Below are 24,221 nucleotides of genomic sequence, written 5' to 3'. Positions count from 1 at the left end.
AAACCGCAGGCCCCCCTGCACTCGTCCACACCCTTCTCCGATTCGTCCCCCTTCTTTTCCCTCCTTGATTTGCAGCTCCTCTCCTTTCTCCCCTTTCTCCTTGGTCCCCTTTTCCCCTTAAGATGGCCGATCCTTTCATCCCAAAAAAGGGTTTGGGCCACTTCTACCAATAATTTCCACAATCTATAGTTTCACAACTTCAAAAGTCCGTAACTATACCGTTATAATTCGAACTCGCAAACGACTTTCTCCTATGCGCTCATGGCTTCGAGACCTATTCGAAAACGTTACTTGTGACCTCAAAAGGTTAATGAGTAAATAATAACTTTCCAAACTTCACTCTTTGTAACTAGTTTATTTGAAATCTAATTTCAAATAAACTAATATAAATTCTCGAAAAATAATATAAAATCTCAATAATACAAATATGTAGATTATAATAGTGAAATCTGGAAATGGGATTTCACATGCTTGTTCTCTAAATGAACTTTGGATTTAGGCATCACAATCAGTAGCTGAATCACCTAGAAGCACCAAGCAGAGAAAGACCAAGCAATCCACTAACTGAATCATCCAAAGGCACCAGCACAGAAATACCAACCAACCCAGCCACAACCATGTTTTTTGCACAGATGGTTGTTTTTTGTATAGGAATTGTAAAGTTTGAACAAGTTTTATGCATCCAATAGGTCTTTTGTGAATTGAATGGATGATGTAGCAGATTTTATGAATTCAGTAGGTTTTGTAATGTTGGTTGGAGATGCCAGATGAATTCTGTTAGTTTTTTGAACAGGTTTAACAATTTATGGATAAGTAAGCAGGTTTTATACTTAATTTGGTCTATTTCATATTTTTCTTTGCAAATGATGAGTAGTTTGTGCTTGAATACACTTGTTTTGTTGTTGTTGTGGTTATATCATTATTTTTGGGTGAGATTTTTCAAATTTGAGGTCAAGGATGATATAGTATGTGCTTAAGGATGATAATCTGTGCTTAAAATGGTATATCATAGGGTTTTTTTTTTTGGGCGGGAAAATTCAAAATTCAAATTACCAAAAAGAAAAAACCAAATATATTTTCTGACGTGGATGCCATTTGGCGGGAAAACATTGGGTGTGGTGCCACGTGGAATCCATCTGGGCGAGGAACTGGGCCCCAAATCATGCCATATCAACATTTAACAGACCAATTCACGGACAAGCTAACGGAGGTATATCATTGGACCAAACTCTAAAGATGAGGTATGACATTGTCAATTTTAAAAGATGAGGTATGAAAGTGTCATGACGCCAATAATTGAGGTAGTTTTTTGTACTTTACCCTTATTTTTATATAGATAAGTTTTGGTATATAAAATTAGTTTGATTAATTATTTTTTTTTGAACAATAAATTAGTTTGATTAATTAGTATAAAATAATTTATTTATATAAGGGCAATTTAGTAATCAAGCTAGTTTTAATTTTGATTCCAGTGAATTATATGGAACCAACATCATTCTTTTTCGATTCCAAACAGTTTTAGTAAACAACTTCAACAGGAATCTGATTGTGTTTCTACCTCATTCCAATTCTTTTTCAACCCAATTCCTCCTCAATTTAATTCTTCTTAACCTGATTATGGATGAGTAAACGCGTCCTCAAACAGATACAAACACTACTCTACATTTACATTCCAGATGATATTTTTGAATTTTGTCTTTTCTTTAATGAATAAGAGCGGGAAAAATCAAATTTGGAAGAAAAAGAGTTTCACTTTTTCTTATTAGTTTTGTTTCGTATCCTTCGACTTGTATCTTGTGGTGGAACTTGCCACGTGTCCTTTTGATATGGTGGTAGTTGAACCAGTGACACATTTAATATCCAACTTACTCCCGCCGACATTTTCCCACCTCCATTAAACCCTCGTAAATCCCCCAAAACCTCCACAACCACCATGCTCACCCTCACTTCTCTCCTCCTGCGCCCCGCCCGCCACTTCGTCAAACCCCTATCCACCAGAACCGCCTCCACCGCCACCACTCCTCCGCCTCCTCTCACCGTCCCCCTCTCTCACCCCATATACCTCGTATGGTCCGCCAACACCTCCCTCGGCAAAACCCTAGTCTCCACCGGCCTCGCCGCCTCCTCTCTCCTCTCCAGTCGCCACCCCCGCCGCCGCTCTTTCCTCTATCTCAAGCCCATCCAAACCGGCTACCCGGCCGACTCCGACTCCCATTTCGTCTTCTCCAAACTCACCTCCCTCGCCCCCCGCCGCTCTCCCCACCTCTCTCTCCTCGCCTCCAATCACGTTCTCAAGGCCTCTGCCTCCGCCGCCAGCTCCATCTTAGCCCCCCAAATTCTGCCAAATCACGGAAAGGGCATGTGTGATTTGGACTGGTGTGAAGAGAGCAGGGTTGATGGTGGCAACTCTGGGAATGCACCAAATTCGGAGCTGGTTTGTAAGACAATGTACGCTTGGGGAGACCCTGTCTCACCGCACTTAGCGGCTGAGAGAGAAAGCGGTGCGGTGGAGGACTCGACCTTGCTCGAATTGCTGCAGAGGTGTTTGGACATTGGGGTTGGAAAGGAGAAAATGGATTCTTTCTGTGTGGTTGAGACCGCTGGTGGGGTTGCTAGTCCAGGGCCTTCTGGATCGCTTCAATGTGACTTGTACAGGTACTTCAAATTCGTAGTTGATAACATATGCTCTGTATATCCTTGTTATTGTTATTCTTAATCAGTCAAATCATAAATGTGAGAACTTGGTGCATGTTTGCAGACCTTTCCGTTTACCTGCAATTCTTGTTGGAGATGGACGGCTTGGTGGTATTTCCGGAACCATTTCAGCTTATGAAACTTTGAAACTCAGAGGTTATGATGTTGTTGCTGTTGTTCTTGAGGATCATGGCCTTGTAAATGAGGTTCCGTTAGCATCATATTTTCGAAACAGGTAATCTGATTTTTTTTTTTTTTTTTTTTTTATAGTGGCTATATACTGGTCTGTATGTACCTATATGTCAATATGTGGACATAATACGCAAACATGGCTCGCATATTTGCATTTCATTGTCTTTGAACGGATATGATAATTATGTTTTTGATGTCAGTCGTGTTTAATATCCTTCTACTCATGTAAAAATCCAGATATGGTAACTGTTATAATTTTTTTTAGTGTTCCAGTACTTGTGCTGCCGCCTATTCCACAAGACTTGTCAGATGACCTTGTGGAATGGTATGACGATACTCAGAATGTATTTGATTCGCTGATGGAAATAATGCTATTAGCCCACTCTGAACGAATCAAGAGATTGCATAACATGCCGAAAAGGGCTGTAGATGTTTTTTGGTGGCCATTTACTCAGCACACATTTATACCAGAAGGAGATGTTACAGTGATTGATTCACGCTGTGGTGAAAACTTTTCAGTCTTCAAGGTTTGTGTATGTGGCTTCACAAATTACCAATGAAGGCAGAATATGTCATGCTTGACTGTTTGTTGTTTCTTCCTAGGTGATAATTATAATCAACTCTTTCCTAGCATGCCTACCTAACTTTTGTTTTATTTCATCTTAGGCTCGGAATGATGATGTTATGATTCAACAATTTGACGCATGTGCAAGTTGGTGGACTCAGGGACCCGATGCTACTTTACAGGTCATCTTTATAAATATCTTTCTGTTAAACGTTTTCATTGGGACTCGATTTCAATCTAGATAATTGGTGGTCAGACTTTGACATAGCTCACAATCATCGTGCAAATTTATAATTTCCAAATCCTTGATTGTGTCATTCCTGGAATGGATGCCTATGATAGTATGCATCTTGTATGTTTATTATACTGTTGCCCATTTGCATCGTTGTTGATTCATTCACTGTCTTTTTGCTTAGACTATTTATAATGTTGTCCATTCGCACCTTTTGGTCTATCCAACTGGTGTTGAACCCTCTCATTGAGAGCAGAGATTTTCTGTTATTAGTTTTTGGCTTCCATATGGATGGTCAGGACAAAGACTGTTCCCCCTGTGTTCACACTTTTCAATCTTTCTTGGGTTTTTTTTCGTTTCTTTGTGTTTTTAGTTTTGGAAGTTATATCTCATCGACACTGATTGTGCCTCCCGGTTGTTTCAATAAATTTATTAATAGAAGTACCAAACAATAATATGGAATGCCTGAAGTTTTTTAATCTGGTTTTTGTTTAGGTGGTTTCAGACTGAGCTTGCAAGGGATATGGGTTATGCAGCTGCAAGATTTGGGCATGTGATGTTTCCTGAGAATGTTTATGAGCCAGCCTTAGAATGTGCTGAACTTTTGCTTGAAGGTGTTGGAAAAGGTTGTTACGGTGTCGCTTTTATTCCTTTTATTTCTTTTCTTGTACGCTGTTTTCTGTATTCTTAAAACATACTTGTTCTAACTTTTCAGTGCTTTATTATTTGGGTAATGAATCTTTTATTTGAGTATTATTTGTGGTACATGCGGAATCAAAGTTTGTTTTAAAATATCTTAAATATGTCATCTATATTCTATCTATTTTCCTTATTTTTTCTACATTTGCCTATATGTGACTGATGACCATTTATGCAGGTTGGGCTTCTCGAACATATTTTTCGGATAATGGATCGACAGCAATTGAGATTGCATTGAAGATGGCGTTCCGTAAATTCTCTTATGATCATGGAATTCTTTTAGATCATCTCAAGGATAACTCAGCTGAGAGACATCCGGAGCTTGTGGTGGGTCACATTAATTCTTCTCTTCATCTACATAACCACTGTCTTTATCAGAGTAGACAAGTACTTCTAATGTGTGATTTCTAACTTGATAAAAGCTCTGTTCCCTGAAACCAGTAAAAGAAACAGTTCTGTTGGTTAAAAAAGTCCTAAGCTTCTCTGCCTGGCGCACATGGTTATTCAACCTTTGTATCTGTACTGAAAAACTAATAATCTATTAACACAGTTGTAAAATAACATACTCCAATTCCAGCTTGGCATACTACTTGGATAGTGAAGTATACTCAATGAGTATCAGGTATTTTTTACTAGATAGCATCAAATATCTCTATCCAAAAAATATTTTACATTAGCAATGAACTAAGAAAGTGTGCACTTTCAGAAATTTTCTGATTGAGGCTTGATGTGAACACCTACCTCAAAGCCAGCATTAACTAAGCTGTCTTCTAGGCATTATTGGTTTAACATAATTTGTGGAACATGTGTTATGATGTGAATCAACTAATGCACAACTGCATTGTGGTGAGTGAATCAAATTTTGTTGGACTATCCCTTTCGTTAATTGACTTGGGAGTAAGAATAATAATATGTCCATCTTTCCTAGTGTTAGCTTGACCGTATTTATATCTTTTGCAGCATAATTTGAATTTTCAGTATTTTCTTTAACAATAATAGAAAGGGTTGAGAAGACAAATGGTAGTGAGAGCACACTATTTTGGCAAAATTTATAAATTTGGTACCCCATAGAGTCGAAACTTTGAAGGATATTCTGAATTCAATGTTCTTCTCTCCCCTGTTTCACGTTTACAGATAAATTAACCTTTACCTGCTGTATGTTTATTTATTTTTATTTGTGATTGGTATGCTACCTTTTGCGCAGGTAGGATTCATTGCCTTGCCTATTGTATTGATCCATTAATGTGATGTAATTTTGGAGTTATGGTGAGAATTTTCTTCAATTCTGTTGACCTAGGAGTTGTATATTTCAGGTCCTTGCTCTGAGAGGATCTTATCATGGCGATACTTTGGGTGCTATGGAAGCACAGGCACCATCATCTTATACAGGCTTTCTCCAACAACCATGGTATGGGATGTTCTGTTGCAAGCAACATTACTACAATTCTTCAAAATCAATAAATGGTATTCTTGACTGTCTGTCATTCATTCTCTTGCAAGACGTGTAAATATCAGGTATTCATATGTAAGAATCAGACATCAATGCCATAAGGAGGGCATTGCGATTTCGTCACCTTGATCATTTATTTCTTGATTCCAGAGTTGTGTCTAGGAATGTAGCCAGATATTAGCATTATAGAAGAACCTTTTTTATCATCAAACCTTCTCAAGATTTATATGTTTTACCTGCAGGTATAATGGAAGAGGTTTTTTTCTTGATCCTCCCACAATCTTTTTGTACAACAATATGTGGAGCCTTTCGCTACCTAAAGGGTTGGATTCTCAGATTTTGGATCTTAAAAATTTGAGTAAGAGACCTTTCTTGTCACGGTTAACCTATTATATTCAGACCTGTTAATTCGGTTACAATTTCTGACATTTTGTTGGCACGTCTACAGCCTTTTGTTCCCGTAATAATGTTTTCGACAAGAGCAGGGACAAGTCAGATATTGCTGCTCTTTATTCAACACACATATCAGAACAGTTATCAAAGTTCCCTGAATCAAAAGGGTTAATTGGATCTTTGATTATTGAACCAGGCAAGGTTACTCATATCAGTAACTTTATTCCGATATCTGATTGGACGTGATTACTGTTTTTTATTTCTTTCTTTATCAGTCAGGTGATATATTTAATAATGTCTCTAATATTTGGATGGGCAATGAAATTTCACTTCACTCCTAAGATGAAATATAGTTAATTATGAATTCCCAAGCCCGACCTTCATTTACTGAATCTGCACCTGTTTTTGGTTTTTTTTTTTTTTTTTTGAGCATTGTCGCTTCTGAGCTACCACTTGTTTTTCATCTTTGAGATGTCTTACATTTGAAGTTCTTTTATTGGGCTTTCTTCTAGTCTATAAAGTGAGCACAGGTGTGTTTGGCGTCTATTGTTCGATGAGGCTGAGAATTATGACCTGAGTTAAATTTTAATAAATAAAGATTATATACCCTCAGTTGCTTTATGTCTTTCCCTTTTATATGTATTTAGCAATTTTTTCATTCTTTGTTTGGAATTGTTCTGTAGTCATACAAGCTGCCGGAGGAATGCATATGGTTGATCCACTTTTCCAGCGGATTCTTGTAAATGAGTGCCGGACTAGAAATATTCCCATTATCTTTGATGAGGTATTCACTGGTTTCTGGCGGCTAGGAACAGAGGTTCGACTCTCTTTGTTGCATTTCATGCTCTCCTTAAAAAGTTTCTATATGTTTTATTTAATTGATTGGGAAAGTTACTTTTGTTTTACAGTCCGCAGCAGAATTACTATGTTGTTTTCCAGATATAGCATGCTTCGGGAAGTTGCTGACTGGTGGGACCGTGCCCTTGGCTGCCACATTAGCTACAAATGCCGTATTTGACTCATTTATTGGAGACTCAAAGGTAATTTATTACGGTGTACTGCCTTGTATGAGAAGCACTTAATTTTATTTTGCAACTTGGTTTGATTGTATATGTTATTATACATTTGTTTAGCATTATTCACTCTAAAGACAAATCATGAATAAACAGTTAATATTGCCCAGTATAACAGCCTTCTGAAGATAAATTATAATTTTATTGGTTACATTGGAGGGAATCAAACCCTTGACCTATAACCCATTATCCACTCTCTCCGTCACCACTTGGGTTAACCCCCAAGTTTTTAGTGGAATTTGTTGTCTCTATTTTAATATTTTGGACCTACATTTGGTGTTATGCATAGACTAAGAAGCCCCTGCTGTTGATTTTATAGCTAAAGGCCCTTCTGCATGGACACTCATATTCTGCACATGCCATCGGGTGCACAGCAGCTGCTAAATCCATAAGATGGTTTAAGGATTCGCAGAGAAATCCTAATATCACGTCCAAAGGAAGCTTGCTTAGCGAGGTATGTGTAATATCTTTTACTTGTGCTTGTGTCGCACTTGTATGATACAAAATACAAAGGGGGTAACTTAATGTTTTTTCATTACTGGGATTTAGTTAATTATGAGACTAAAAAAGGGCTTTACATGAGTACGGTCATTAAATGATTCCATATTTTAACATGGTGGTACAGGATCCTAAATTATTAACTGCTGAAACTGTTTATATTAAATTTTACCAAAGCCCGCTGTCTTTGCTCCGTCATTGTGCGGTCTTTTATTAGCTTTGCTTCCTTTTATTTTCTTTAACCACATGGCATCACGTTCAAATGCTTGCAGTTATGGGATGAAAAGCTAGTGTACCAGATCTCTTCACATCCTGCAATTCAAAGAGTGGTTGTGTTGGGGACACTCTGTGCTGTAGAGCTTCGAGTAGAAGGCTCCAATGCTGGGTATGATCTTATTACTCCATCTTTTATATTTTATGTGGTGCCTACCATGCATATTTGTTATTTAGATTTTATTATACATGTTATACACTTGAAAAGTAGGAGTTGAAATATCATGTGCATGTATTGAGTCTTTGTTTATATACTGTTATCATCACCGGTACTTTTTTGACTAAAAACTGATAGCTGATAATTAGCAGGCGGTGTAATGTTTTTTTGAACGTTGTTTGAAATGTTTTGTTCTATGGATTTTGAATAGGTATGGGTCACTCTATGCAAGCTCTCTTCTGAAGAAGCTCCGGGAAGACGGAGTTTACATGAGGGCGCTGGGACATGTCATATATCTCATGGGCGGACCCTGCACGTCTCCTAAAGTCTGCAAGCTAGTACTCGTTAAAGTTTGCAGAAGACTCGAAGAACTTAGCCAAACGCAAAACAATTAAACTATCTGCAACTGAGAGTTCAAGTAATCTATCCACAACTTTCCGTTCTTGTTTGTTATTTACATTTATCTCATGTGTTCTCATGCCAATTGCTTTTATCCCTAATAATGCCTTCCCTCACCTGCTTATGAACAAGGGAGGGAATGTGACAGTTCATCTGCTTATATTTTGTATAATTTGATTGGATGGGGTAAAACAAATAAGGGAAGCAAAGTTGATGTATTCTATCTTATCTTTTTATATTGTTGTTTTAGGATAAATGAGTTCTGTACTACAAATTTTACAAGGACTACTTGTTTTCATCCTATATATTCATTCCTTATTATTTGTATATCACAGTTTGATATATGTGCAAACGTAACTCAATAAAATGAAACAAACATGAATTTGTGCACGAGTAATGTTGATTTGTCCGTCGGAAGAAGCAAGGAGTCAAGGGTTTTCCTTTTGCTTCCATTTTTTTCTTCTTGTATAGTAGCATTATAGTTTGTTCCTCCATAAAAACAATACTTGGCTGCTCATGGTTTTGAAGGAGTCTTCCTCAAAACACTTGTGACTGTTTCATGCTTATCATTAGAAACACTTCATGTTATAAATCACACTTTGAAGATCATGGTTGTTTGGTCAGTCAACTGTAGTAAATAATAAATGGTTTGTAATACTTTAATCGATTTCGTCTTTGTTTTTATATTGTTCGATGATTAAATGACTTGTTTTTATTGATTTTTGTTGAGATAATCTTTACATAGTGAATATAATAAAAACGATTCTAACAGTAAGTAGAAAGTTTTGTAAAACGACCACATTGTTTTGTGTAAGAAATTCTACACAGTTTGTGTAGAGCCAAGTTTTCTTCCCCATTATCTAGTTTCCCTTATCATCCTTCTCTTTCTGCCCCTACTCTTTGAACTAGGGCTGGGCACAGGCCGGGCCGGGCCCAAATTTGGAAGAACCAGACCTACTCGTTTTAAAATGTAACGGGCCGGTTCGGGACGGGTCCACGAGTGCAATAACTTTTTTTTTTTTTTTTTTTTTTTTTTTTTTTTTTTTTTATCCGGTTATATGCATACTAAGATTGAAGCAGAATGAGGTATGGTTCCGGTGCCGATCGAAAAGGAAGAAGCTTGTAGAACCAAAGAGCAGGTTACGTCCATCATGAAAATTTTATATTACAAATTCAACAAAAACCAGTAAATTACATGATTTCTAATGCATGGTCGATGAACTACTTAGGAAAGAAAAAATACCTGCAAAACCCTTATCACAAAATTTTCCCAAACCTCTCAAAAACCCAGAAAAACCCAAATTAAATTCCCCTACAAAACCATCAGGGAACCCAAATCAAAATCAATTTGGGTTTTTTGAAAATTGGAAGCATAATCACAGCGGGGGGCTCAACAACCTCAAGTTCTTAGTGTCGATGAACTCGTTTGACGAAGATGGTGGTCAGGTGGTGTGTGGCAGGGACCTCGATATACGGTGATGGTGATCAGGTGGTGGGTGAGAGGGACCTTGTTCAGGGTTGATGGTGATATGGCGGTACAGACTCAACCCGCAGATCCTTACGGTGATCCTTGTGGCAGTGAACAGTGGATAAACTTACATGCACACAATACGACGCCGGATTGAAAGCCGAGCCAACAAAATCAAAGCCGATCTGGCACAAAACGAAAGGAAAAGATCAAGTATCGGAGGTAAATCTACGCTTACCTCAAGCCTCAACCAGGAATTCGCAGCCATTGATTGAAACGCACCGTACGGAGACTACCGGAGAGAAAGATGCGATGAGGGCTTGGGAATGCGAAAACAGGGACGAAGGAAGGAGCAAAGAGACATGACCTGAGCCGCCACTTTTATCCCTCATTTATATAAGGATCTGGATCCCCTAACGGAGATGGGACAAAGAGTCAGTCCGGGAGAGAGAGATCGAGATGGATGAGAGTCCAAAGTCAAGATGTTTGAGAGTTGAGAGGAAGGAAGGTCAATCTGGAAAGGATCGAGTCTTCGAGAAACTGAGAAGACATTTGCAGATGACTAGGAGATCAAATCTCCATATATTGGATGGCGTATACGGTTCGGGCCAGGGGCCCGTTTTCTTAACAATTTATACCCGCCTTGCCCCGCAACTAACATGAACCCTATTCGGCCCACCCCGTTTCAGATTTTAAAACACTAGACCCGCCCCGTACCCGCGGGTCCAAGACCCGTTTGCCCACCCCTACTTTGTACTCCCACTAATATGTCCCAATGGTTGGACTAAGGATCTCATCCGGTTTTTCTTTATGAGGATCGTAGGAATTAATTTATGGAAAATGTTCCTCACTGGATCCTTTTCCTAGGGGATTTTAGGGATCCTGTGATCGTGACCGTTTATCGTATATCGTGCGGTCAGAAATCATTTCCAAATTTTAAAATTTTAAAATTAAATATAAATAGTACCTAACAAAAATTGGCCACACAATGTACGATGAACGGTCACAATCGTGGGATCCCTAAGATCTCCTAGGAAAAGGATTTGGCAAGAATCCTTTTCCTTAATTTATATTAGTCGTTTATCGTACATCGTACGGTCTGCTTTCGTTATGCATTGTTTGTGTTTAATTTTAAATAAAAAATGCAAAACGATTTTGTAGACATCGAAATTTCAGTAAAATAAATGTTAACCAATGTATTAAAATTACAACATTTATTTACTTCACCAACCTTACACACTTACTTCACCCACAACATCCACTTACTTCACCTACAACCTCACACACTTACTTCACCTACAACCTCCACTTACTTCACCTACAACCTCCACTTACTTCACCAACCTCACACACTTACTTCACCTACAACCTCCACTCACCGCACAAAAAAAATGAATGGTGGTGATTCATTCTCAAAACCTATAAATAGGCTTCTCCATCAAGAGGAATATCACCAAGAAAAACCAATTCACAAATACATTTCTCTACTCCCAAATTGGAAGAGAACACACACCAAAACCTTGAAGCCTTAAAGTTCTAAAGCTCTCAAGAAAATCCCGAAGGATCAAGAAAGCACTCTTCGTTCTTCGTCAAATCCTCCTTCAAGATCAAGCCCCAACGGCCCTTGAAGAACTCCCACCAACTCAAGATCAAGCCCCGACGGCCCCTTGAAGAAAGTGTTCATCATTCATCATCCGTTCATCCTAAGATCAAGCCCCAACGGCCCTTTGGATCAACAACCTCAACAAATCCACACATCCAATCGTTCTTCAAGATTAAGCCCAAAAGCCCTTGAAGATCCGCTCATCCATCAACCTTCAAGATCAAGCCCAAAAGCCCTTGAAGAAATCCACACAACCATTATTCAAGAAAGAACAAGCCCCGACGGCCCTTGAAGAAAGTGTTCATCCTAAGATCAAGCCCCAACGGCCCTTTGGATCAACAACCCCAACAAACCCATACACCCATTCTTCAAGATCAAGCCCAACGCCCCTTGAAGATCCGTTCATCAACTGTTCATCCTTAGATCAAGCCCTGACGACCCTTTGGATCAACAACTCATCCACAAACCTACACCCTACGAAGATAGAATCAGAGGACCAAATTTGAGAGAGATCGTAACCCCAAAATCATTAAACACAAAAAAAATATTATTTTGTACACGTATTCTTGTTTCTTGTTTCAAGGAATTTTTCATGTTCACAGATTTCTCACTGCATAATGACTAATGAACGAATAGGATGAACTGATGTTTAGGATTTTGAGGATTTAGATAGATTTTATTCCCAATGATTGGAGGGTGGGATGCTTATGTAGTTTGCCTACGGTGGGATTTTATATACCAATTATATCCCTCCAATCCCCTCGTAACTGGTGCCGCCCTATAAATATCTTTTGTCAATTATGCCAAAGAGAGACACCACAACAAATTCAAAAGGTTCTTTTTCTCTTTCATCTCTTTTTTCTTTTCTTTCACGTCTCTAATTTTCTCGTTGATAACTTTTCCTTTTTTTTTTTTGGAACAAACAATATTATATATGCTAAGGAGTGAGAGAATGAGGTGAGCCTTACAATTGGTCAGCCATAATAATGTGGTTCAAATTCACCTTTGACGAAAATCAAACCTAAGACATCTCACTTACAAGTGAAAAGAAATACAAAAAAAGAAAATTAAAGACATAATAATATATATTGTTGCAGTCCTATTAGATTAGGAATGTGATTGTGTAAATCTTAGTGTATCTAGAGATATCTTGGAATATTCTCTAGGTTAGGTATTATTCTATTAGAGTTGTAATCCTATTAGGATAAAGAATTAACCTGCCCTACTATTATAAATAAAGGCATAATGGGATGAGATAACACACACCACACAATTACACATTTCTCGTCTCTCTATGTGTCACATCCCCTTCTCTTTCTATGGCCTCCATAATTGTTCAGTAAATTATGCCTACAGTACGTCATCAGCACACTCTTGACGTTGCACTAAAGAGAGTTTGATCTTCAATCAGGGGAATATTACATTTTAATCATTCTTTTTATGATTAATTTATTATTTTATTGAATTGATCTACATGCTATTGATTCAATATAATTTTTTTTTTGTGTTGAATGTGATACAGCGCATTGAAGATGCAATTTCGGCTTTCTAAGAAGGATCTTCTACAAATTCAAAGGCTTTTGTTGTTTTCTGCCATTAGGTACGCTTAAAATAAAGAAAGATAATTGAAACAACCATGAAGCATGAAAACATTCTCCATGATGCATGAACCCCCTACATTTATATTTACCTTCCAATATATTTATATTGTATATGTTCATATATTTGTCAATATATATATATATACACACACACATATACGTTTTATGCATTACGTAATTTTTGCTATGTCAAAGAATCTAAATAAATTAAAAGCAATTAGGTTTTTTTTTTTTTTTTTCAAACCCTAGCAAAAATTAGGAAAAAGAAAAAAAAAAGTGAAAAGAAAAGGGAAAACTCGGCTGAGCCCCGTCTTGCAGCCGCGCTGCCAAGCCAAGCTGGTGCACTGGAGCCACGCGCTTGTGCTGAGTTGCCAAACCGGGCCGTGTTAGGTAGCCAAGCCGTGAGCTATCAAGCCACTGAGTTGCTACTCAGCCCAACCCGAGGTCACCTAAACGATAGCGTTCTCGAGTTGTTTCCTCCATTGATGTGGGCTGTCATCTTGCCTAGCCAACCCTCGATAACCACCACTATCAACGGCCTGAAGTCATATCCTTTGGTGAGAACCATCGTCCTCGACGACAATCAATAAGATTCCAGTAGAATCTTGGTTAAGTTTTGGGCAATTCCGATTAAACCCCATCGATTTTTTTTGGACACCGTCATAGTTCACAGCCACCCGTGTGCTTGACTTCTTCTTTGTCGTTGCTTATCGCGACAGATAACCTTGAACACCACCTTGAATAGCTGCCTGAAGCGGCACCGTTCCTTTTTTCCAGCGTAACCCACAACCTAGCTTTTCTAGGATTGTTTCGAACTCACTGCTCATAAAGACCTAGCTTGGACTACAAACCAAACCCGTGGGTTTCCAAGCCTAGATTGGGCATTTAGGGTGCATTTGTTACACCGGACTGTCTCGGACTGGATTAGCTTCAGGGATTAAGCTGGACTGGCTTAAACTAGATTAAGCTGGACTAGTTTAATGAAGCGTTTGGTGCAGTGTCGGACTAAGAAGTTGGATAATTATCTAACTCAAATATTTATATTATTTTATCTATATTTATTAATATTTTATTATTAATTTATCATTTTATTTGTTTCTAGAATCATATATCCTTTTGTAAGGGCCAAAATCTTTTTATTTATTTATTCCTAAAATTATCTATGTCTAGCCTATTCTTCTTTTCCTCCGCCATTCTCCTTCTTATCTCCCTCTTTTTATTATGTTTCACCATTTTTCCAGAATATTCTTCCTTTCTCTACATACTTTTCCCTATTTTCTTCCAGCAACTCTCTCCCTCCCCTCTCCCTTTTTTTCCGTCGTCCACTTTATCCCTAACCTCTCCCTCTTGACCTTATGCAGAAGATTCACACGGAGGATTCATCGGAGCTCTCCACACAGCACTTCCTTTGAATTTCTAGGAAAATCTCAGGGTTCTCTGGTGATTTTGCCTTTCTGTTTTGAATTTATGTGGGGATTCGCAGGTGCTTGAGCATTTGGTACGCTTTCGGTCACGATTTGCGTCTGGGTTACGCGCGAACGCGGAGATCGACGGCGAGCTTCTGGTGATGGTTGTCTGGTGGTTGCAACCGTAACGATTTTGCTGAGAAAGAGAGTGAATTAAACGAAGAAGAAAGGAAGGGAATCAGTGGATTGTTGTTCAATTTTTGTTTGAGGTCTGGGTTTAGGCTTTTGGGTGGGATAGTGAAGGCCCAAAGGAGTGGGCGAAGGTGCAAATCAAAAGGAAGAGGGCGAAGAAGAAGGGATACGACGAGGGATCAGTGGCGAGGGGGAAAACGGGACTAGCAGTCCGCTTGAAATCGAGGGGTCTCCTTAAGAATGTTTAGCTAAACGTTCAGTTGGGCCGAGTCCCCTTTAGTCCCATTAAACCTAATCCTTGTCCAGACCAAATAAGGACTACAGTCTAGTCTAGTCTAGTCCCCCCTTAATCCAGTCAAACAAATGCCCCCTTAGGTTTTTTTGGCCTGTTACCCATTGGCCCGTCTTTACTGCAGCAGTTGCTGTTGATTTACATAACTTGCAGCCCACACCAGCTCATGCTAGGTTCCACAACCAACAGCATGGCTACCTTTTTTTAACATATCAAGCCCAATTGGTCTTCCCTCTTGATTCGGCCCGCAACCCAGCTTAGGCTGGGGTTGTCCATAGCAGATTTGAGCCCATATTTTTGGGCTGCCTCTTACAGCCAACATGATTTATGGGCATAAGCCTAAATCTTTATATTATTTTGCTTCTACAATTGACCCCATATGGTCCCAATCTATTGAATTAATTAAAAGTGACCAATAGTCCATTAATTTGACAATAAATCCAAAATTATTGACATGAAGATCACTTTTGGACATTAACGATTCAATAATTTATTTATCTTCTTTGAATTGTTGACATCCTTTTGTAGTCCTGAAGCACTCACACTTGAGTTCCCGAAGCAACTCAAATCCACTACACTTCAATTAGTACATTGTATTATGTGTTCTTGCAAGAACCTTTCTTTTATGAACTAAACGTTCATAAACTAAATTGAACCTGTAGTTTCAAATTTAGTGCCTTTGAACCCAAAGTTTTCATAAAACAATACACCCATGAAAACTCGACGTTTTTCATGTATACCATGTCTTAGAACCCAAATGTTCTAACTTTGAGGCTCATGGATATTTTATTTCCCATAACACCATTCACAATCTTTTATCCTTCTATTCAATAGATTGTCGAACTGCAACAAGTTCAATTTCCTTGATTTGGACGTTTCTAACATAAACCACTTTATGTGGGGTACAAGACATGAATCTCCACTTGACTATCAAAAAGTTGAGAAACCATTGAAGCCAACAATGTCATGGAAGGGCTAAATAAGCCTCTGCCATGATCTTCACTCGAAGACCTATGCCTGGAGCACTATAAACGGAAATATCTCCCAAACGAGGATTTCATGGCTCTTTGGCTCGATCCTATGGACCGTCTAATCATGAATGATATTGCCTGAAGCATACCATGATTACGTCCATGAATAAGTATGATTTTGAAGTTTATAAATCCGATCGAATTTTGACTGGAGAATACTTTTCTCATCCTTCCTTGTTTCTCACTTGCTCCTGAAGCAGCAGTGTAGAGAGCGAAAGTTTACCAAATTCTCGAATCTGATTACTACCACACTTGTGAGAGAAAGGTATCCCAGCAATTCGGCTCGAAGGTACCGAACGATATAAACCCATTTTGGCTAGAGTCTACTGAATGGCTCGATCCAATTCGATCAAGGCCTACTGAATAGTGATTCTTAGTTTCAGATAGGGCCCACCGAAATTTATTGCTCTGCTTTGGCGGAGGCCTACCGAACAGATCCCTCCAGCTTCAGCAAAAGCCTACAGAATCCAATTTTAGATTTCTCTATTTCACAATCCAATTTCGAGTTTGTTTTTACATCATATGGTAGAATTAGGGCTTGCCAAGGTGTGGCATCATGCCCAAAACATGATCCTTGGCACCTAAGACCTAAAACTTCAAGAATAAGGGATAATATTTCCAAACCTTTACCCTGAAAAATCTACTTCCGTCTTAATGGAATAGATCATTGGTTATGCACCTGTTTGTGCCCCTACCAATGTTGTTGAGGAGTACCATTCTCGTAGTCAATATGTGAAACTAATTTTGCTCTACCGAACACCGTTGGAAGAGTAGAATTTTGACATGAATGGCCTTGTTGGTCGAATCCACTCTAGTAACTTTGGTTTACTTCGTGAACATTTTTCCATGTTCTTGGAATCAAGTTTAGTGTATGTTTTAGTTATGGATAATCTTATTGATATTTTCCTCGAATACAAGTCAATTGAATCATGTTCTTGTATACATGTGACCGAATTCAATTAAACACTTGATTAGGTACAAATGTGGGAAAGTTAGTTGTCTCACATTTCTAGTAACGATTTCAGATCTATCCAACCTAATTAAGAGCATTGGCACGCTCATCGTTGTATGAATGGTACTAAATTACCATGTCAGAGGCCTTCTATTATCCTTGTTCCGGAAGAACATTGTTAAGTTTTAACATATTCGAGATGACAATGATCATGAATGAAACCACTGAAGAAAATCAAGTGAAATATCTTTGCACCACTTCCAAAAATAAGCCTGAAGCTTTGATTTGGGGCCAATGGGCTGTCTCCCAACTGGGGAACATGCCACAGATAGCAGGGCTGGAGCCTAGTGATTGAGCAATTTACATGCCTTGGCATGACCGTTTGGGACACTTAGGCTGAACAATGATGTTACGACGCATCTCCTTACCCAAAGTAATGATCTTGTACCTACAAGCACACTTTGCTAAGCCTGCATGTTAGGGAAATTGATTTTCTAAATCATTTCTCACAAAGATACGAAATCACCCTTTTTCATAATGGATTCAATGGAATATATGTAGACTAATCCAACCAAAATGTGGACCATATAAATATTTATAGTTTTGGTTGATGAATCAACAAACTGGTCATATATTTGTCCACACACATTGCTGCTAAACCTCCTGGCTGGTTTTAAGGGTTCACCACCCTACTTATCCTTTAAAGTTTGGGAAACTGGATAATGTCGGAGAGTTTATATCGATGGTTTTCAATAAAGTATTGCATGTATTTTGGGTTTCCAATTGAATATCAAATTTCCAAGTTCACCCTTAATAGCCTTACATAGTGATCATAAAGCGCAATTTAAATGATCGCCCGGACCTTGGTGAACGTACCAAGTTTTCAGTTTCTGCCTAGGGCTATGCAATCTTGTACGCAGCTATGTTGGTTTGCCTTGAGGCCCATTGCCACCCAACCTATTTGACGTTACAGAACCTGACGTTTCATACTTACGCATTTGGGTGTGCATTCCATGTGCCAAGTTGCGCAGTCACAACATACCAATATGGGTCCTCAAAGAAGGATGTGAATCTTTGTCGATTATGATTCTCCTTCACACTAGCTCTCTTAGAGCCCTTGCATGCAATCTCTTTAGTGCTCATTTTGTGGATTGCCACTTCAATGAGACAGTATTCCCGTCGTTAGGGGGGAGATAAAAACTTAAATGTTCTTGTAGAATGGTGCGAATTTGCGTGGACGTTGCCCATTGTCTCATCTCGGTCCCCGTACCACACAAGTGTGATAAGCAAGTGCGATGTATTCTAGCTTTCAGAATATTGCTCCAAACGCATTCCTTTGATGTAGCTAAAGTGACGAAATCATATACCAGTTGCAAACATGCTTGCAAGGATAGAGGTACTTAATGGACATCGAGTCAACATCCCTGGAGGTCTGCTGCTCCTGTTGGACGGTTTGGCCACCCATATTAGATGGTCCGGTACACTAACGGATAGCCAATCAATCTGGCTTAGCGTGGAGCATGACATATCACTCGGTTCATAGGATTCGCTTCCGTAGAAGAGGAAGGTCATGACATAACAACGAATCCATATTAATCACTGTCTCAAATCATTTCCATTTCATGAGATTAATCCAGATTACTCCTGAGACTTGAAGTTCTTGATCTAGTATACTAGTTTGGATGAGTTAATGGAATTGAAATGAGATTACCATCGATGATGTTTTCACTTATATGGTAGCTACCGACATAGATGAAAAGTGACGATATCGAACAGTGTTCCGTTGATTAGTGACAATGTAGAACTGATTGGACAATCAAAATTACAATCCAGGTTAAAATTCCTTACCAAAATGTGTTTGGACCTATCGTTCCTACACTGCCCAAGGTAACTTTGTTGTGTTACAAGTGGGAAAGGAAGCGTAATGAGATGAATGAAATAGTGTAATATGATACACGCCTTATTGACACACCCCAACCCGAAATGTCCACTTGCACTCCGAATCGAGTTGTGCTGGCCGACACCTGGAGGGTGACCAAGCCATAAAGTGTAGTGTAGTGTAAAAAGTATGTGAATAAATTTAAACCTAAAAGTGCCTAATCAAAAGAGTGCGCGGGTGAGCGAGATTGAGCCCATTTCACACATGATGTCAGAGCATAAGACAATATAGTAAATAGGATGAGGGTTATACCACTGAAGATAACCATCTCTTGAGATTTTCCAGAATCCTTGTTTACACATAAACCCAGCTACTAAACCTGGAGGGGTTAAAAACAAAGTTGAGTGGGTTAGAAAATAACATTTTGTAAAAACCTTTTCAAAAACATTATAACCCCTTGCTGTAAAACCAAGTATAGTTTTCAAAAATATACGTAATACATATAATAAGAAAATACTTACCATAGCCTGCAAGTCTCAAAAATCAATAAAGTATAGCTATTAAGGTAAGCACAAGGTGACCGCAATCACATAATCTCAAAATAGTAAACACATCATAACGAATGCTCATCAACCTATGCTGACACATGAGTTCGTAAAGATAATTTTTGAAACAAACAAGATTGGCTGTAATCAATGCACTCTAGTACTACGATCACGTGAAGGCTAGCGCCGAAGCATGGTCACATGCGAGTCGAAATTGCCTAATGCAATTTGTACGACAGGACTGGCACCTAACTTGGATCTAAGGTGAGCGAATGGTTTGAATGTGAACATGCACGTGAAGGACTGGCCCTGGCCCTGGGGCGAGTACTAACACCGGGGTGCAACAATGATGAGCAGATAACATAAATATAATCATGCCATAACAATTCAATAATTCTAGTCAACAAAGTAACTTACCAGTGCATCCCGTAGGATTATTTTAGCATTTCACAATAGCACAACAATTCTTGTAACATTAATTTATCATAGCTGTAAAATATAATCAAGGTATCTCATGTATACCTGTGAACCTATAGGGTCTAGAATAATTTCCTAAATTCCATCTTTTCGTTACTTCATGTAACTTTAGTCTAAGCTAAGCATATGTAGTAAATTCTTTTCAAAGTATAACTGGAAACTAGCAAGTATGCGTATACTTATAAAAAGAAATGACCCACTCACAGTTACTTGTGATGCCACATTCATTCGAGCTAGGAAGTTGGAGTCTCCAATAATAATTGTAGCTAACCACATAAAAGGTACAATTAATAAAACTCTACTTAAACAATTGAATTTAAGAAAACGGATGTCGGAAACGGGTTTAGGACTTCAAAATTAGCCTATAAGGGGTCCCGAACAAAAACCCGAAAAAGTCAAAAAGTCAACGGTGATCATTGACCGCAAAGTCAAAGTCAACGGGTCAAGGGGTTTGGGTTGGACCGGGTTGGGCCTAAAGGGTTTGGGTCCAATGGGTTTTAGGGTTTAAAGGGTATTGGGCTTGAAAGCCCAGCCCAATGCCTTTGGGTTTTTTTTTTTAAAAGAAAATAAATAAATAACAATAATTAGGTTGGGCCTAAATCCATGGCCTAAAGGCTTGGTTAGATTTTCTGGGTTTTGGGCTAGGTTCAAGGAACTTGGGCCGGGTTGACCTATTTTCAGGCCAAAGAAATGGCCGATTTCTGGGCACCACTTCAAATGCCCATTACTTCTTTGTTGCTCAACCAAATCAAGTGATCCAAACATGAAAGTTGTAGTACTTGACGAGACGAAGAGAAGGGTACCTTGCACGCTGGCTAACTAACCGTGATTTGGTCGGAAAACGCCTTGAAAAGGGTGGTGCTCGCCGAAAATTTTGGAAAAGCTACTTCGAGCTATTTTCTATGATTCAAACGTAAACACAGCTTAAAACAAGCTTCAATCTAACCCTAAAACACAACCCAAGGGTTTTTAGAAGCTTACCAACGTCGGAAAACAAGAAACTCATCGAAGAAGATGATGAATAGTGATAACGTAGCTAGAGGGTTCCTCGGCTTGTCATGAGGTTTTCGAAGCTTCTACGTCCACATGATGGTGGTGCTTGCTCTGTGTGTGTGTTTTCAAAGGATAGATGGATAGTTGTAGAGAGAGAGCACGACATGTGGGAGAGAGATTTAGAGAAAATGAGAGAAAGTGATGGAGAGAAATGGGAGTGTTGTGAGAGAAAGAAAGATGACTCATCGGTCCAAAAGGAAAAGGGGAAGAAAAGGGGATCCAAGGGGACTGGATCCCATTTTTTGAGGAAAGGGATTTGAATATCAGATTTTGTACAATTTTTAATGTACAAAATCTACTTCCTTATTGTGTTTCAAACACTTATAATTTTGTACGTGCGTGTACAAAATTACCCGTGGTTAATGTACTTTATTGGAGCGTAACTTTTTCATTACAGATCCGATTCAAGTCTAACTAAAATTCACACGTTCGTGATGACGAGTAATAATTAACTACGGTACTAGGACAAAGAATTAAAAGCCGAAAACCACGTCCACATCAGGTTCCACTTTTTCCAAGAAAAAGGCAAAATCGTCAAATTACATCAACTGAAAAGAAATTACAGTGAAAAATAGGGATGGGTCATCACAACCTACCCCTTTGAGGAAATTTCATCCCCAAAATTTAAATCATTTGTTACACAAAACTTGAAGATAGGAAGAATAAAATATGTGTACGTAACGAAGAAATCAAGTCAGAGCGGTTGCACAAAAGGGGAGAATGCCGCCCCGTCGCGATCGAATTGCATTAATTCCTTTTTCATGCCTCCAACTCATACTTTCCTTCTTCTTCAGTACAATACTATAATATAATAGTTTTCGCAAAAACAAAACGTCGAAAATATTTATATGTACTAACGTGCCATCGTGATTATAGCATTAAAGCATATATTATTGTTACACCTAGTCCTATTCATGTCAGAATACCTCTGCATGAACTCGTGTGTCAGCATGTGTCGATGAGCACCCCATATGATATGTTCGCTTAGGCGAGATTATGTGTTATTGGTTGTCATATATTCATTTATGTAATATTGCGATGTATGGCAATCTTGTGATTTTGCAGGCTATAGTAGGTATTTTCACACTATACGTAGTATGTATATTTTGAAAACTATACTTGTTTTATGGCGAGGGTTTACAATGTTTTCAGAAAGGTTTTTATAAAACTTTATTTTAGGCCCACTCACCCTTGTTTGTCACCCCTCCAGGTTTTAGTAGTTGAGCTTTCATATCAACGAGGAATCTTGGCAAATCTTGGTGTAGACAATTACCTTCAATGGTATAATTCTCACCCTATCTTACTGTACTGTACTGTACTTATGCTCTGACATCTCGTGTGAAATGGGTTCATTCTGGCTCACATAACACTCTTATATTTAGGCACTTTTAGGTTTAAATTTATTCACATTTTCCACATCACTGCACTTTATGGCTTCGTCACCTTCTAGGTGTCGGCCAGCACATCTCGATTCAGAATCCTAGTGGACATTCCGGGTCAGCGTGTGTCAGTTTGGTATCAGAGCATAAGTTGGGCAGTATTGGTTTCATCACATATGTGATATAAGCATTCTTGGTTCTTGAACCAAATTTTTGAATCTTGCCACCTCGTCTAATACGAAAAACGTGTTAACTTTTTCTAAGTTCTGAGTGACTTAGATGACTTATCACCTTTGTCGAAGAATATTTAATGGCCACCTCTTGACTTAAACGAAGAACTTTCTTGCCAAAGAAAATCCCGTTTTGGAATGAGTTGATGGCCCTGAAGCAAGGCTAACGTATTGATAATTGTGTGTCATCAGAGGTTTACCGATCAATCCCACTACCATCTAGTCATTTCTACCAACCCTTCCAAGTTAGGAACCAAGTATAACTTTGATTCCTTGGCAATACCCATTAGTATACCACCTATTAGAATCGCTACGAAGTTTTACTTTCATTGAAATTTCCAGAAATGTCTCTAGCGACGATGTGGTGCTAAAATGGTAGCACTCGATGGAAGAACATATTGGGACAGTCATTTTTGGTCCTTGATAACACTAATCATTTCAAACGCACTAGTGAATCATTCCAGATCTTCAAGAGGAATATCGACTTTCGTTTAAGTCCGTTCTAAAGTAGACTAGGACGTTCCAACCAATACTAATTTCCCAAATTTCTTTTGGTGATGTACTCGTCATTTCGATGAGCATAGGCACAGGTGTACGAGTTGTTCTACCTATGGTCAGTAGGGATCCCCGAAATGGTAAGTATCTTTCCTAGAATTAATGAAACCATTTCACAGGACCAGTTCCCTACCAATCATCTGAAACCATCCACCCAAGCAGGCTCTAACCTGTAATCAGCCTATGGCGGTGCTACTAAGGTACCGTTTGACACGTGGTACGAGATGGAAAACAGTGGGACGAGGTGTTCCCCACGTTTGGTGCGCCCAAAAACCGTGGAACGCGCTGTCCCACGGAACGAAATTTGACTGATTTTTCGTTCCGCCTTCCCCCTAGAACGACTAGTTCAACATCTGTGATACACAAATTTTTAACATTTTAAGACAAAATTGCCTCTTATCTTTTTCAATATTTACAACATCCAAATCATAAAACAAACCCTAACCATCTCTGCTGCAGCCTTTCTCTTCCCATTATCCTTCCTCCTCATCCTCATCTTCTCCTGTAGCCGGTGACTGCACCCAGCTAGCACGCATCAGCACAGAGCCACTATCGCGCTGCAGATTGACCCAGGTATGCGATTGATAGCTTGTTGAATCTTAGTTTTTTATTTTAATCGATGAATCTTTTATGATTCAATTTGTTTTGTGCTCGTTGTGTTTCATTGTTTTGCGTTTCGGTTGAAAGTTTTCTGTGCCTCTCCCTTGACTCCAAAAACAAAAATAATCTTACAATGCGGACCTGATGCAACATATTACAACTATTCCATATATATTCCCTCACTTGAAACCTTCGTTCTATCTGTGCCTCTCCCTCGACTGGAAGCACTGCGTCAAGGTATGAATCTCTGGCTCATTTCATTTCTGTTCATATTTATTTAATTTTTTGAATCATTACATTTATGTGGGGATTTCAGATCTAATGTATTAGAAA

The 24,221-nt window shown here is 38.8% G+C and overlaps 1 protein-coding gene across 1 annotated transcript; it reads left to right on the top strand.

The window, feature by feature from the left end:
- The first annotated feature begins 1,879 nt into the window (after positions 1 to 1,879).
- Positions 1,880 to 8,952, top strand: LOC103962395 (bifunctional dethiobiotin synthetase/7,8-diamino-pelargonic acid aminotransferase, mitochondrial). Its single transcript, XM_009375096.3, has 14 exons — positions 1,880 to 2,655; positions 2,759 to 2,929; positions 3,152 to 3,413; positions 3,553 to 3,633; positions 4,189 to 4,309; positions 4,561 to 4,709; positions 5,696 to 5,790; positions 6,075 to 6,190; positions 6,281 to 6,421; positions 6,909 to 7,042; positions 7,134 to 7,265; positions 7,618 to 7,752; positions 8,069 to 8,181; positions 8,438 to 8,952. The coding sequence occupies exons 1-14, from the start codon at positions 1,934 to 1,936 to the stop codon at positions 8,619 to 8,621; spliced, it is 2,556 nt and encodes an 851-aa protein (XP_009373371.2). The 5' UTR covers positions 1,880 to 1,933; the 3' UTR covers positions 8,622 to 8,952.
- The last annotated feature ends 15,269 nt before the right edge of the window (positions 8,953 to 24,221 follow it).

This window comes from the organism of the source record quoted next, unplaced genomic scaffold, assembly GCF_019419815.1.
Source record: "Pyrus x bretschneideri cultivar Hongxiangsu unplaced genomic scaffold, Pyrus_bretschneideri_v1 Contig97, whole genome shotgun sequence".
Classification (NCBI taxonomy): domain Eukaryota; kingdom Viridiplantae; phylum Streptophyta; class Magnoliopsida; order Rosales; family Rosaceae; genus Pyrus; species Pyrus x bretschneideri.
This window is presented reverse-complemented; position numbering and strand designations above follow the sequence as displayed.

Excerpts from the sequence above, each read along its gene's own strand:
- LOC103962395 (XM_009375096.3), top strand. The coding sequence starts at position 1,934 with ATGCTCACCCTCACTTCTCTCCTCCTGCGCCCCGCCCGCCACTTCGTC. Across the intron at positions 3,414-3,552 it reads AAAACTTTTCAGTCTTCAAG|GCTCGGAATGATGATGTTAT; the intron begins GTTTGTGTATGT and ends ATTTCATCTTAG. Across the intron at positions 4,710-5,695 it reads AGAGACATCCGGAGCTTGTG|GTCCTTGCTCTGAGAGGATC; the intron begins GTGGGTCACATT and ends TGTATATTTCAG.